The following is a 15,394-nucleotide window of genomic DNA, read 5'->3' as shown; positions in this document are numbered from 1 at the left end:
ATCTGAGAGGCGGAGGTTGCAGTAAGCCAAGATCGTGCCACTACATTCTGGGTGATACAGTGAGACTCTAAATAAGAAAATAATAATAATAATAATACAATAAAAAATAAATAAATTCCTTCAATGTGGCCTGTAAGGCCTGCCAGGATCCATCTGCTCTTTTTATCCCTGGTTTCATCTCCCTTCCCTTCCCCACCTTAAACTCTACTGCAGCCAGGGAGAACTGTTTCCAAAGCTGAGAGGAAACTGTCTTACTCAGGAAACCCTCTCTGATCTCCGTTGGCATGAATTTTTAAATCAGCAATCCACAGGCTGAATTCAGCTCACAACTGTGTTTTATTTGATTCCATGCAGATGTCAACCTTTTTAAACTGGAAGATTTTACATGAAAATCCAGACCTCCAGCTTCCCTAGAAAGGAGCCTGAGATGGGACTACACTGCCCCCATTCCTTCTGCGTGCTAGGTGTGCCTTTAGATAGGCATGTGCTCTCCAGCTCCCCACAGCTCCCACCACTCCTCCTTCCCTGACCTAACTTTTGTTTTCATACCTAATATTGATTTTGGCCGGGGGCAGTGGCTCACACCTATAATCTCAGCACTTTGGGAGGTTGAGGTGGGAGGATTTCTTGAGCTCAGGAGTTTGAGGCCAGCCTGGGCAACATGGAGAAACCACCATCTCTACTAAAACAAAAAATATAAAAAAATTAGCTGGGTATGGTTGGGTGCACCTGTATTCCCAGCTACTCAAGAGGGTGAGGTGGGAGAATCACCTCAGCCTGGGAAGTCAAGGCTGCAGTGAGTCAACATCACACCACTGCACTCCAACCTAGACAATAGAGTGAGACCCTGTCTCAGAAAAAAGAATATTGTTGATTTTGTATAGTATAGAAATATTTCTTCATATTCAACTGTTATGGGTTGAACTGTGTGACCCTCTTTGCCAAGATATACTGAGGTTCTCATAACCCAGGACCTCAGTCGATGACATTATTTGGAAATAAGATCACTGCAGACTTAATGATAGTTGTGTCATTTAACAATGGAGACACATCTTGAGAAATGCATCATTAGGTGATTTTGTCATTGTGCAAACATCATAGAGTGCACTCACATAAACCTAGGTGGCATAGCTTACTCTACACGTGGGTTATGTGGTATATACAGCTTATTGCTCTCAGGTCACAAACCTGTACAGCATGTTACTATACTGAATACTGTAGGCAATTATAAAACAATGTTAAGTATTTGTGTATCTAGGCATAACATAGAAAAGGTACAGCCAAAATATAGTATAAGAGATTAAAAAAAATACACCTATATAGGGTACTTATCATAAATGGAATTTCCAGGACTGAAAATTGTTCTAGGTGTCAGTGAGTGGAGTGGTCAGTCAATACGAAGGCCTAGGACATTACTGTGGACTTTATAAACACGTACGCTTAGGCTACACTAAACTTACTAAAAATATTTTTCTTTCTTCAATAATGCATTAAACTTAACTTACTGTAACTTTTTTACTTTTAAGCTTTACACTTTTTAAGCTTCTTGGGTCTTTTGTAATAACAGCATAAAACACAACACATTCTATATCTGTAAAAAAGTTTTCTTTTTTAATATCCTTATTCTGTAAGCTTTTTTCTATTTTTAAAAATTTTTTGCTTTTAAATTATTTTTGTTAAAAACTAAGGCCAGGTATGGTGGTTCATGCCTGTAATCCCAGCACTTTCAGAGGCCAAGGCAGGTGGATCATCTGAGGTCAGGAGTTTGAGATCAGCCCGGCCAACATGTTGAAACCCTGTCTCTACTAAAAAAAAAAAAATCAGCCAGGCATGGTGGCAGGTGCCTGTAATCCCAGCTACTTGGGAGGAGGCTGAGGCAGGAGAATTACCTGAACCTGGGAGGTGGAGGTTGCAGTGAGCTGAGATTGCGCCACTGCACTCCAACTTGGGCAACAAGAATGAAACTGTCTCAAAACAAAAAACAAAATACAAAAAAACGAAGCCACAAACACACACATTAGCCTAGGCCAACACAGGGTCAGGATGATCAATATCACAGTCTTTCATCTGCATATCTTGTCCCCCTGAAGGTCTTCAAACGCAGTAACACACATGGAACTATCATCTCCCAGCAATGCCTTCTTCTGGAATATCTCCTGAAGGACCTACCAGGGCTGTTTTACAATTCACTTTCTTTTCGTAAGTAGAAGGAATACACTCTAAAATCACCATAGAAAATAAAGTGTAGTACATATGTAAACCAGTAACATAGTCATTTTATCATCATCAAGTACAGTACTATGTACTGTACATAATTGTGTTATACTTTTATATGCAGTATAAAATGTAGTAGGTTTATTGACACCAGCATCATCACAGACCTGTGAGTAACATAGTGTGCTATGATATCATGATGGCTAAGATATATTAGGCAATAGGAATTTTTCAGCTTCAGTCTAATCTTATGGGACCACTGTCTTATATGTGGTCCATTGTTGACCGAAACATTGTTATGTGACAGGTGATTGTAGTTATGTAAAGGTAAGGCCACACTGGGGCAGGATGAACCCTCTATCCAATGACTAGTGTCCTTATAAGTAGGAGAGAGTGACACACAGGAAAAGATGTGATGTCAGGGGCTATAGATTCAAGTGATGCATTTATAAACCAAGGAATGCCAAGGATTGGCAGCACCCATAAGAAAAGTCAAGGAAGAATTCTCTCCTGTGGATTTCAGAAGATGCATGGACCTATGGACACGTTGATTTTGGATGTTTAGTATCCAGAACTGTGAGACAATAAGTTTCTGTCAGAAATTTTACAGCGGCTATAGGAAATGAACATACTGACACTCCAAAAAGTTGGGAAATGAAATAGAAATGGAATAACTTACTGTCCTCAAGAAAAGGAGAGTGGAATTGAATGGTTCTGTCTTATGTGGATACATATTTGCAAATCCCTGGATATCTTGATTCTTTCCACTCCCTAGCATGGAATCCGCTTTGATACAAAACCATGAGCTTTGGGACTGCTTTTTCCAGAATGTTTGTAGCTGTCCACGGTGCTGAAATATCAGTGTGAGGTTGTCTCTTGGTGACTGTGAATACTCCAGAATTTCTCCCCAGATTTATGAACAAGAAGAGAGAAGAAGGCACTTGGAGTGAGAAGAGGAGGAAATACACAGATAGAGAGCCATTGGAGATCAGAGATATATCAAGAAATAAAAGAGAGGAGACTTTTGAGATGGCTTTTAAATTCCAGGAACTAAGAAGAAAACTTCGATAGCCAACTACTGGAACTTGAGCAACCGAAGAGAGAACCTTAAACACGTATTCTTAGTGGTGCAACTGGATTGCATCTCACAATGAACAAATATGCTAGATGGCTGTCTCCACCAGGTAAAAATAATTTTTGATTTTTATTTTCTATCTTTATGGGAAATATGCACTGTCTCAGAACAGAAAGTAGAGTGGCTGATGTTGGTTTCATGCACTTTTGATAGATCTATCACATTTTCCTCCCTCCTCTGGGATTCTGGAAGAATGCTCTCTTCCCATCTCTGTCCAGTGCACCTGGTAGGGTGCCCACCTGTGGACTCCTGCAGCAAATTGTCCTTCCAACCCCCATCATAGCATTGATTTCATGTGATGGTCATTGCCTGTTCGCTTGCAGGTCTTTCCTCTAGTCTGTGAGTTCCTTGATGTCAGGGGCCACATTTTATTTGTCTTTTTATTGATAGCACCTGGCAGCATGCTTAGCACATGGGGTCTCGATCAACAGTTGCAGAATGAATAAGTGAACAACTAGGGAGAAAATAGAGGGAAGGATTTGGGACTCTGAGTTAGATTTGGATAGCAATGAATGATGACAATGCCAGTGCAGACATTCCATAGCGCGTACCTGCAGCTGGCTCAAGCTCGGGTCTCAAAAGCCATACTGGAAGGGAGGCCTGAAGCCCAGTGCTTCCCAAGACCATTTGTGTCCAGCTTTGTATATTAATGCAATCACTGGATGCTAGGGAAAGAATGCCTTTCCTTAGTGACTTTGGAGCCATCCAGGCTGTGATAAATGTCAGCATTAAGCCATTTTCTACTCCAGCTCTTCATTTGTGGGCATGATTCCCTTTAACTTGAACTTGACCTTTATTTTCATCTTGTCATGCCCACCTTCCCTAGAGTCACACATCCCAGAATCCTTGGAGTGTGTCCAGAAGCCTATTAGCAAGGGAGCTGTGATTGGTTCTCCTAGTTTCTTCTCTTCTCTTTGGAACCAACAGCAACATCTGACTGCTCCACCACTCCTGCCCCCAACTCATAAGCAAACCAGCCCATGGGTGGTGGATATGGATATCAACAAATGATCACAGTGACCTGGCACATTCTAAGGCACCAAATGACAAATTATATCCCCAAAGAAAAAATCCTGACTTCTTTTCTCCATCTTCCATGCCCAGCCTATCTAAGAATCTCATCCTTGAATGCCTAAATCCATTTTTTCTTTTGGGGGAGAGGGGATAGAGGAGGTCTTTTTGTTGTATGGGGCTGGTTTGAAGGGAAACATGAGATGGTATAGGACCCATATTTTGAGATGCTATTTAAGTGAGTTTCTCCTCTAATAGTTCCAAGCTCAGAGTTTCAAGACTGGCAGGAGGAACAGCCTGGGCTTTTGTTTCTTGGGAATCTCTCTGCCATTGATTTGGGGAGGGAATCATTCCATGGAGAGGCCACAACCTGCTGTCTCCAGTGATTTGCATCTACAAAGACTTCATTATGCAGAAGCCTTGGAAATTAGACCTTGGTCAAATAGTGTGTCTTTCAAAATAGGACTCAAGAATTCAGAATCAATTTGAGGAGGTTTTAGAAGGCAAGAGAGGCTGGGAATTAATCCACTTTTGTCAATGCTGTGACAAATGGGATGGAGGTTAAGGTATAAATGGAGGAAAAGATTTGGGAGGCTAAAGTAGCAAACTTTCCCTCCCAGCGGATAATTCATTTTTTTCAGCCATTTTTGTGTCCCTACTGTGTGCTAGAGAGAAGGTAAATGAGATGTTACTGTTGCACACCTGCAGGGAGCTCACATTCCTTTTCGCCTTCTTTCTTAGTAATTGAACTATGATACTTTCTATGCATATAAGGGGAAGCATTTGCTAGCTCATTTTTTCAACATCCTTTGTAGCTGGGCATGACCCTGTGACTAAGTTCTTGGCAATGAGATTTTAGTAGAAGTGTAGTAGGGAGCTCCTGAGAGGATTGCTTAACCGCAGCTGGGAATGGGCACTTTTGTACTTTGCTTACTTCCTTTTTCTTACAACCTAGAATGTGGGTGTGATGGCTGGAGTTCTGGCAGCCATGGTGGATTGTGAGGTGATGTTAAGGATGGCACACAAGAAAGAGAAGGAGTAGGACCCCTGACGATCGATTGAAGCCACCTTACCAGCCCTGGACTGATCTTTAATCTGTACAAAAAATAAACTTTTATCTTTTTTCAAGCCACTGTTTTTTAGGTCTCTGTACTCAGCCACAAGAAGTTCCTACTGGATACAGTGAGAGGCATTTTAAGTTAAAGTTAATAATTCCATAAAAGCAAATACTAACTACTAATAGGCAAGAGTAGAGGAAACCTGGGTGAGTCAGAGAAGGTTTCACAGAGGAGGGAACATTTGAGCTGGGTCTTGAAGGTTGAGCAGGAGTCCACCAGACCGAAGGGTCAAGGATGAACAGGCATTTCAAGTAGAGAAAGTCATACAAGAATATGCATTGTTTAAAAAGAAGAAAGTGTTTTGATGAGGTTGGTGTACCCCACTTAAGGTGTGAGCTAGCAAGAGTTGACCTGGGCAGCCTGGGACAAGATCAGAGGCAATGTAGTAGAGAAAACATAGAGTCATTGAAAGATGTTGAACTAGAGATAACTATATCATATTTTTAATTTAGAAAGTCCCTTCTGACTCAACATGCAGAAAAGTAAGTGAGTAAAGGCAGAACAAGAAGCCGGGAGACTAGTTAGGAGGCTGTTGATATTGTTTAGGTGAGAAGTGAAGAGACTCTAGACCAGAGGTCTCAAACCCAGGTGGCCTTCAGGGGCCAGGTACCAAAAATGAGCGACATAGGTTGATGTAAAAAAAAAAAAACCAAATTGTTCTCTTGGTCCATCTTTTATTTTTTCCTGAATACTTGGGTAAAGCAGAGCAATCAATCTTGATTTGAAGGCCAGATTGCCTGGGTTCAGTTCTGCCTTTATCATTTACTAGCTGTGTGACTTGGGACAAATAACCTCTCTGTGATCCAATGTTCTCTTCAGCAGAATATGCATGAAGAAGTTCTTGTGAAGATTAAATGAATTAATGTACATATAACATTGCTGATACAAAAATACTTTTCTTTTTTTTGAGACCAAGTTTCACTCTTGTTGCCCAGGCTGGAGTGCAATGGTGTGATCTTGGCTCACCACAACCTCTGCCTCCCAGATTCAAGTGATTCTCCTGCCTCAGCCTCTCTAGTAGCTGGGATTACAGGCACGTGCCACCACGCCTGGCTAATTTTGTATTTTTAGTAGAGACAGGGTTTCTCCATGTTGGTCAGGCTGGTTTCAAACTCCCAACCTCAGGTTATCCACCTGCCTCGGCCTCCCAAAGTGGTGAGATTACAGGCATCTGGCCCCTGAAATACTTTTAAGTGTTGGTTATAGTTTTATCATCATCATCATCATCATTCTAAAGAAAACAATGGGGCAAATGTGATAATAATGGCCACACACTCAGGCAACTGGACCAATGAGTGGGGCAATAGGGAGTGATGAAGACTGTGGAAAACTGGAGAATGCAAACCCCACCTAAAGGGGCCAAGCTCCAGTTGATTGCTATTGTTCAGGATTGCAGGCCCACTGTTGCCAAAAAGAGTGATTTATTTTATTTGTAGAGGTGGGGTCTGGCTATGTTGGCCAGGCTAGTCTCAAACTCTTGGCCTCAAGTGATCGCCTTGGCCTCTCAAAGTGCTAGGATTACAGCTGTGAGCCACCATAACTGGCTAAGAGTGATTTGTTTGTAAAAAGTCAGAAGTTTTAGGTAAAGTATCTTGATCTCTTTTTTTTTTTTAGGCAGAGTTTCAGTCTTATTACCCAGGCTGGAGTGCAATGGCATGATCTCGGCTCACTGCAACCTCTGCCTCCTGCCTCATCCTCCCTAGTAGCTGGGATTACAGGCATGCACCACAATGCCCGGCTGATTTTGTATTTTTAGTAGAGACAGGGTTTCTCCATGTTGGTCAGGCTGGTCTTGAACTCCTGACCTCAGGTGATCCACCCACCTTGGCCTCCCTCAAAATATCTTAATCTTAAAAAGTCACTGCTACTTTTTAAAAAACATAGTTTTTGTGTGTGTGTGCTAAACAAAACATAAGTGTCAGGATCTCCTTATGTGCCTCCAGTTCTCTATCTTTAAACTAAGACAAAAGCAATAGGTATGAAGAAGGTAGAGTTTGAAGGAGTTTTAGGAGACAGCACTGATTGGAGCAGGCAAGTGGTTGGATGTGAGGGGAAGGTGGTCACTGGGCAAAGGCCTATGGTGTTGCAGGTGCCTGGAGAGATGCTCCATTTACCCCTCCCGTCATTGCAAAATCTCCTTCCTCTGCTACTCCCTTCTGCTGCCAGTGCCAGTGTTCTGCTTGCCCCTGGGAGAACCATGTGCAAGCTCTGGGGCTGAGGTGGGACCTTGAAGCTGGGCTCTCTCTCTCCTCTTCTTATTTAAGAGCAAGGCTTTTAGAGTTGAAAAAAAAAGAAGACATGGATATAACATTAATAACCACACAGACACCTTGGAAAAGCAAACCATGTCTAGTCCCTCCTGTACTGAAAACTTTCCAGATACTTCCTCTTGCACCTGGAGTAACCCTGAAGTCTTACTTGCTCTGCAAAGGTCCTGCATGCTCTGGCCTCTGCCTCCCTCCCCAGCTTGAGGTCTTCAGGTGTCAGTTCAAACATCAGACCTGAGAGAGGCTTTCCTTGATCGCCCTTGCTAATTTAGCTCCATGCCCACCCACAGTCTCTCTATCCCAGCATCCTGTTTTATTCTCTTCTGAGCACGTTTTATATGCAATTGCCTTGCTAGTTACAACTTTCTTTTTTATTTTGTTTATTTTTAGAGGCAAGGTGTTACTCTGTTGCCCAGGCTGGAGTGCAGTGGCACAATCATAGTTGGCTGCAATCTTGAAATCCTGGACTCAAGTGATCCTCCCATTTCATCCTCCCAAGTAGCTAGGACTACAGGCATGTGCCACCATCAATGGCTAATTTTTAGAAAATTTTTTGTAGAGATGGGGTCTCACTATGTTGCCCAGGCTGGTCTCAAATTCCTGGCCTCAAGCCATCCTCGTGCCTTGGCCTCCCCAGCTATTGGAATTACAGGCATGAGACACTGCACCCAGCCTATGGATTTATTTATCATTTGTCTCTTCTAAAATGTAAGCTTGGGAAGGGCAGGTACTCAAATAACTGTTTTGGGCACACAGTTGGTGCTCAGTAAGTATGTGTTAAATGAAAGAAGATTCAAGAAATCCATAAGTAGCCAGGAAGCTGAGTTGGGAAAGTTGTTTGAGCCCAGGAGTTTGAGGCTGCAGTGAGCCATGATCATGCCACTGCATTCCAGCCTGGGCAGCAGAGTGAGGCCCTGTCTCTAAAAAATTTAAAAAAAGAAAGAAATCTATAAGTATCACTTAACTGTTGATGGACTATCTTAGTTTCTTCCCATCTCAGACAATACTTCCTCTGTTCAGAAAATAGCCTTTTGGGTCTTCGACACTTTCCCAGTCCCCTGTCAACAAGCAGGGGTGTTGGGGACTTTTCTCACTGGCAGTCATTATTTTGAACCCTGACCACCCATCACACCCCAGTGCGTGTTGCTCCCTTCCCTGTGTCCATGAGTTCTCATTGTTCAACACCCACCTGTAAGTGAGAACATGTGGTGTTTGATTTTCTGTTCTTGTGTCAGTTTGCTGAGAATGATGGCTTCCAGATTCATCCATGTCCCTACAAAGGACACGAACTCACCGTTTTTTATGGCTCATAGTATTCCATGGTGTATATGTGCCACATTTTCCTTGTCCAGTCTATTGTCGATGGGCATTTGGGTTGGTTCCAGGTCTTTGCTATTGTAAACAGTGCTGCTATGAACATATATGTACATGTGTCTTTATAATAGAATGATTTATAATCCTTTGGGTATATACCCAGTAATGGGATTGCTGGGTCAAATGGAATTTCTATTTCTAGATCCTTGAGAAAGCGCCACACTCTCTTTTACAATGATTGAACTAGCTTACACTCCCACCAACAGTGTAAAAGTGTTCCTATTTCTCCACATCCTCTCCAGCATCTGTTGTCTCCAGATTTTTAAATGATCACCATTCTAACTGGGGTGAGGTGGTATCTCAATGTGGTTTTGATTTGCATTTCTCTAATAATCAGTGATGATGAACATTTTTTCATATGTTTGTTGGCCTCACATATGTCTTCTTTTGAAAAGTGTCTGTTCATATCCTTCTCCCACTTTTGGATGGGGTTGTTTGTTTTTTTTCTTGTAAATCTGTTTTAGCTGTTTGTAGATTCTGGATAATAGCCCTTTGCCAGATGGGTGGATTGCAAAAATTTTTTCCCATTCATTTGGTTGCCGGTTTACTCTAATGATTGTTTATTTTGCTGTATGGAAGCTCTGGAGTTTAATTAACTTTTGTACTTCTGCTTACTTCCATCTTTGACCATCAGGGCCTCACACAGATTCTTGGTCTGCCTTGACTTCCTTTTTCGCCTCCTTGAATCTATGCTACACCCAATCCTTGTCACTCAGCTCAGCCTTGGCTGCCCAGGCATTCCACACAGTGTGAGAGAGAACACTGGCCAAACAGGGAGGTTCAGCTGGACACCACTGAGGGGACACCGCAGATGAGGAGAGAGAAGAAAGATGTCCCATGCATTGGAGTCAAGAATGTTGTGGTGGGCCGTTCCTTGTCTTAATCTCTCTTCTTTCTACCTTCTCCATTTTTCTGTATGAATTCTTCTGGATCCTTCTCTTGCTTTTTCTATCTCCTTTTACTATACAAGCTCAAGCCAGAAAGTTCTGAAAATGAATTTTTTATATGACTTATGGAATCCAGTCATGATTCTATCTAGTTGAGGTCCACAGCACTCCACCCAAAATATTGTGCAAAATTGTGTATATGTGTGTGTTTGAATTTTTGAAGGCTATTAGATTTCAGTGAATTTTCCTTCTTTTTCTCCCCCCCCCTTCTTCTCCCTCCCCTCCCTTCCCTCTCCCTTCTCTTCTTCTCTTCTTTTCTCTTTTTGAGACAAGGTCTTGTACTGTTGCCCAGGCTAGAGTAAAGTAGCAAATCACAGCTCATGGCAGCCTCTACCTCCTAGGCTCAAGTGATCCTCCCACCTCAGTTTCCTGAGTAGCTGGAACCACAGGCACATGCCTTCATGCCTGGCTAATTTTTAGGGTTAAAAAAATTTTTTTTTGTTTTGTTTTTTGGAGAGATGGGGTTTCACCCTGTTACCCAAGCTGATCTCATACTCCTGAGCTCAAGTGATCTGCCCACCTCCACCTCCCAAAGTTCTGGGATTATAGACGTAAGCCACCATGCCTGGCTAAGTGGATTTTTTTCTAAAGGACTTGTTTCCCTCAAATTTTGAGCCGCTGAAAAGGCTTTCTCAGAGTGAAGATCACAGAGTGATACAACTTCCATTTATAAAATGCTCAGAAAAGACAAATCAGCAGAGACAGAAAGCAGGTTTGTGGTTGCCTGTGGGTTCTGGGTAAGAAGGTCACAAGGCTTTCTTTTGAGTGGATGGAAATGTTCTGAAATTGGATTGTGGTGATGGTTACATAACTAAGTTTACTAAAAATCACTGAATTGCACATTTAAAATAAGCAAATTTTATGGTATGTAAATGTTTAACAAAGTAAGACACCAAATTTCAAAGACTTAGTGTAAAAGAGGATATAAAATATCTCATTAATAGTTTTTACATTGGTTACACATTGAATTGATAATGTTCAGTATAAATTGAGCTAAATAAAAAAAATATATTTTTCGAGTCTCTCTCTGTGGCCCCGGCTGGAGTGCAGTGGCACGATCTCAGCTCACTGCAAACTTCACTTGCCAAGTTCAAGAGATTCTCCTGCCTCAGCCTCCCAAGTAGCTGGGATTACAGGCATGTGCCACCACATGCAGCTAATTTTTGTATTTTCAGTAGAGACAGGGTTTCACTGTGTTGGCCAGGCTGGTCTCAAACTCCTGACCTCAAAGATCTGCCTGCCTCAGCCTCCCAAAGTGCTGGGATTATAGACATGAGCCACCATGCCTGGCCTAAATAAAAATATTTTTAAAATTATAAAAGGGCAGTTGGTGACCACAGGCTGTCTCCCTAGGAGAAATGGCTCAGGGCAATGCAAATTATAGAGTGTATTTCTGATCTCCACTGGGAAAAACAAAGAGGTCCAAGGAAATTGAACAAGGATGGGGGATCCTGTGCCACTTTTAAATGAGTGGTGGTGAACTTGATGCAGGAGGGTTTCTTGATGTCTGGCTTAAAGGCAAAGGGTCAGGGTGGATGAGTCAGATCTCAGGTAGGACTTACTTATATGCAGAGCTTCTTCATCTGGCTTGGTTGAAGATGACTCATTGTCCTCAATGTCCTTGCTGCTGGTCACCTGGTTGTTCACACTCGGGGGCTCATCTGAGCCAGGGTTCACAGAGACCATGCTGCTCTGGGGAGAGGACCCCCCACTGGTCCGACTCAGACTGAGCGTGGAGCTTCGCCGGCTTGGTTTTCGGCTGGCGACCCGCATCGCAGGAGTTTTGAATTTTTTGGTCTAAAGGAAAGAGAAGAAAGAGAGGTTTGAGGAAGGGGGGGGCGGGGAAGATGGAAGAAAGACAGAAAGAAAAGGAGGGAAGAAGGGAGGTAGGAAGGGACAGCAGACAAAAGCAAAGCCTGGGTCTAACTGTGAATTCCTTCTGGCTCTTTCCAAACACCATGAGACATATTCTGGATCTGGAGTGACCTTTTGTCACAAATCGAGATAATTGAAAAATGTGTATTATTTGAAGCAAATGTGACAGAGTGTATTCTATTGAATGAGTGCATAGTTGCCCAAGAAATCACCATAGGAAGCCAAACGTGTTTTCCATGATATTGTCAAGGCCCAGAACACGTGTTTTTTTAAATTATATTTTAAGTTCTGGGGTACATGTGCAGAACGTGCAGGTTTGTTACATAGGTATACATGTGCCATGGTGGTTTGCTGCATCCATCATCCCATCACCTGCTATCCCTCCCCTAGCCCCTTCCTTCCCCCTCAACAGGCCCCAGTGTGTGATGTTCCCCTTCCTGTGTTCATGTGTTCTCATTGTTCAACACCCACTTATGAGTGAGAACATGTGGTATTTGGTTTTCTCTTCTTGTGTCAGTTTGCTGAGAATGATAGTTTCCAGCACTTTTCTTTCGTAATAACTATTGGAGCTGATTTTCAACCTTTGTATGAGGATTGGTCTAATTTTTAGCCATATCTTGGTTTTGGCTCCAAGTTGCATATATAAACTTCCCAGTCCCCCAATTGACACCTGGGCCTCAAATAATCATTTGTAATTATGAAGGTTTTCTAAAGAACACAGGATAGGGAAAATTCTAGGCCTGACATTTAGGAAGTGAAATGGGAGGAAGCAGATATGTCTGGCGCAGTGGCATTCTTGGGGGAGGAGCCATGATTATGTGGACTAGGAGAATTGGATGAGAAGTCTGGAAGGGATTGAGAGGTACATAGGGAAAGTCCTGTGGGTTTTTGGAAGGAAAAGAGTAAGAGAGAACACACACATACTATGTGTGTGCGTATGTGTGTGTACCTTCCTGCAAGATTGGTGTCACTTCAGAATACACTGTTTGGAGTTATATCTTCATGTAACTCATGATCCAAATTTCATGGAGCCTTTCTAACCTCCTCAAGGTCACAGCAAGAAAATAGCAGAACCAGAATCCAGACCCAAATCAGGTTAATGCCAAAGCTCATTACTATGCTTGGCTTCAAAATACTTCAAAAGGTTTTTTTTTTCAGTGGCATTGAAAATGTCCTTCATCTCATGCTAATGATTCCTTATGATATTTAAAATGCCAGGTTTACACAGGGGGAAATGGGCCCTCAGCTTCTCTAGAGAAAGAGCTCAACACAGAGTGGGCTATAGTTTATATTCACTTAATAGTACTAATTTTATTTGAGCACATTTACACTGGAAGCTCTTGATGGGTAGACTGGTGTCTTCTTTAGATGAAACTCATAGCATTTGATACCCTAGGAAAGGAGACAGGGAGAAGAGACAGCACTAAAGACCACACCAAGATTTAATATGCATTGTACAAGGTGGAGAGAATTGTATTCAGCAGAATTCATTTCAGGGAGTCCACTGTATGTGATCAGAAGCAATATTTTGAATGGCTACCTTGTAAGGCCCCGATTATGGGTGGAACCTTCTTGTACTAGAAGAGAGGAGGATTTCTTGGTTGCACAGGGGAAGGAGAAGGTTGGGGAAGAGAAGGGAGAGGTGTGGGCCTTAAGATGTGACCTCAGCTGGATGTGGTGGCTCACGCCTGTAATCCTAGCATTTTGGGAGGCTGAGGTGTGCAGATTGCCTGAGCTCAGGAGTTCTCCTGGGCAACACGGTGAAACCCCATCTCTACTAAAATACAAAAGAAATTAGGTGGGCATGGTGGTGGGTGCATGTAGCCCCAGATACTCAGGAGGCTGAGGTAGGAGAATTGTTTGAACCCAGGAGGAGGAGGTTGCAGTGAGCCGAGATCGTGCCATTGCACTCCAGCCTAGGCAACAGAGCAAGACTCCATCTCTCCAGAAAACAAAACAAAACAAAAACACCAAAAACCAACCAAAAAAACACAACCCCAAAAAGGTGTGATCTCTCCCTGTGCCTGCCTCATCATTCTCAAATCTTCAGTGAAATTCTATACAAATGACAGAATGCTCTAGAATATGATAGACTGGAGAATTGGATTTAACCAGATCTTCCAGAGGCCATGCAAGTTACAAAATGACTGATCAAGAAAAGCCAAGTGCCCAAAGCAGGCTTGTCCTGTCCTTTGATAAATTAGGAGCTTGGTACAATGCTCCCATTGTCCTGATGCTACAGGACAAGAGCTTGCCAGACTGACAGAAGGCCCCTCTACTCTGTCACTGTGGGGAGAGATGATGTCAGAGCTCAGGGATGAAACACGTAGAAGGTGCCTCTTTCCATTTGATCTAGAACAATATGAATTCCTGACTCTAGAACCAGACTCTTCAGATCAATGTAATTTATTTTATTTTTATTTTTGAGACAGGGTCTCACTCTGTCACCCAGGCTGGAGTACAGTGGCATGATACTGGCTCACTGCAACCTCTGCTTCCCAGGTTCAAGCGATTCTCCTGCCTCAGCCTCCCAAGTAGTTGGGATTACAGACACCCACCACCACACCCGGCTAATTTTTTTTTTTTTGGATTTTTGGTAGAGATGGGGTTTCACCATGTTGCCCAGGCTGGTCTTGAACTCCTCAGCTCTAGCAGTCTGCCCACCTTGGTCTCCCAAACTGCTGGGATTATAGGTGTGAGCCACCGTGCCTGGTAAGATCAATGTAATTTTTGAAGCCTGGACAGATTGTGGCATGGGGCAGCCTGGAATCTTGCAGTGAGCACTGGAGTCAGAGCCAAGGGACCTCAGGGGTCCCTGAGTAAGTCAGTCTGCCCCCCCTCATTTATAAGTTTCCTCATTTATAAGACAAAGAGAATAACCTGGGGTGATCTCACAAGAGCCTTCCATATCCAGGCTTCTACGTGTATCTTCCTTGAGCTAGGATTTCATCTTATGCTCCCAAAGTTGCCATTAATTAAAATTTAATTAACCATCCTAGCTAGGAAATCCAAAGTGAAGGGCTGACACTTGTGATTAATTGAAAGTGGCAGAAAAAATAAAATGTAGGGGAAGATGTGACAGGCACTTGCTTGCCTTTTATTGAACCGAAACTCTCTGAATTGACTTAAATCCCTAAATGCTTCTTCTCTATTTTTTATATTTCACTCAGCAGTAGTGTTAACCAGTTGCTATGTTCCATCACAGTAGGGATTGATTTTTGGCAATGGAGGAAAAGAATTTGCTGAAAGGTTCCTTACATTTCTATGAAGTAGGAGTTGCAGACTGGTGGCCCATGGGGAGACATGTTTAGCTACCCAGAATTTTACAAATTGGGAGGCCTTTATATAAATATGTAAGTTTTTGGTTTCTCTTAGAAATAATAAGCTCGGGGCTCTCATTCTCCCAAGGCGAAATGAGCTAAAGCTGCACAGAGATTCTTTTTTTTTTTTTTT

The 15,394-nt window shown here is 42.6% G+C and overlaps 1 protein-coding gene and 1 long non-coding RNA gene across 7 annotated transcripts in view; one reads left to right on the top strand and one right to left on the bottom strand.

Annotated features, from left to right (window-relative positions):
• The window catches only part of CCDC60 (coiled-coil domain containing 60), a 212,709-nt gene that overhangs the window by 26,010 nt on the left and 171,305 nt on the right, over positions 1-15,394 (bottom strand). For all 6 annotated transcript variants that reach the window (XM_017510202.2, XM_017510204.2, XM_017510205.2 and 3 more), the window contains one exon: positions 11,629-11,863. In XM_017510202.2, the coding sequence (XP_017365691.1) occupies positions 11,629-11,863 (235 nt within the window). The remainder of the gene's footprint in view (positions 1-11,628; positions 11,864-15,394) is intronic.
• Positions 1-15,394, top strand: part of LOC119468452 — a 219,333-nt gene that overhangs the window by 83,350 nt on the left and 120,589 nt on the right. The window lies entirely within an intron of this gene.

This window comes from Cebus imitator, unplaced genomic scaffold (assembly GCF_001604975.1).
Source record: "Cebus imitator isolate Cc_AM_T3 unplaced genomic scaffold, Cebus_imitator-1.0 Scaffold434, whole genome shotgun sequence".
Lineage (NCBI taxonomy): Eukaryota > Metazoa > Chordata > Mammalia > Primates > Cebidae > Cebus > Cebus imitator.
Note: the sequence above shows the minus strand (reverse complement) of the source record. Positions and strands in the feature narration are given on the sequence as shown.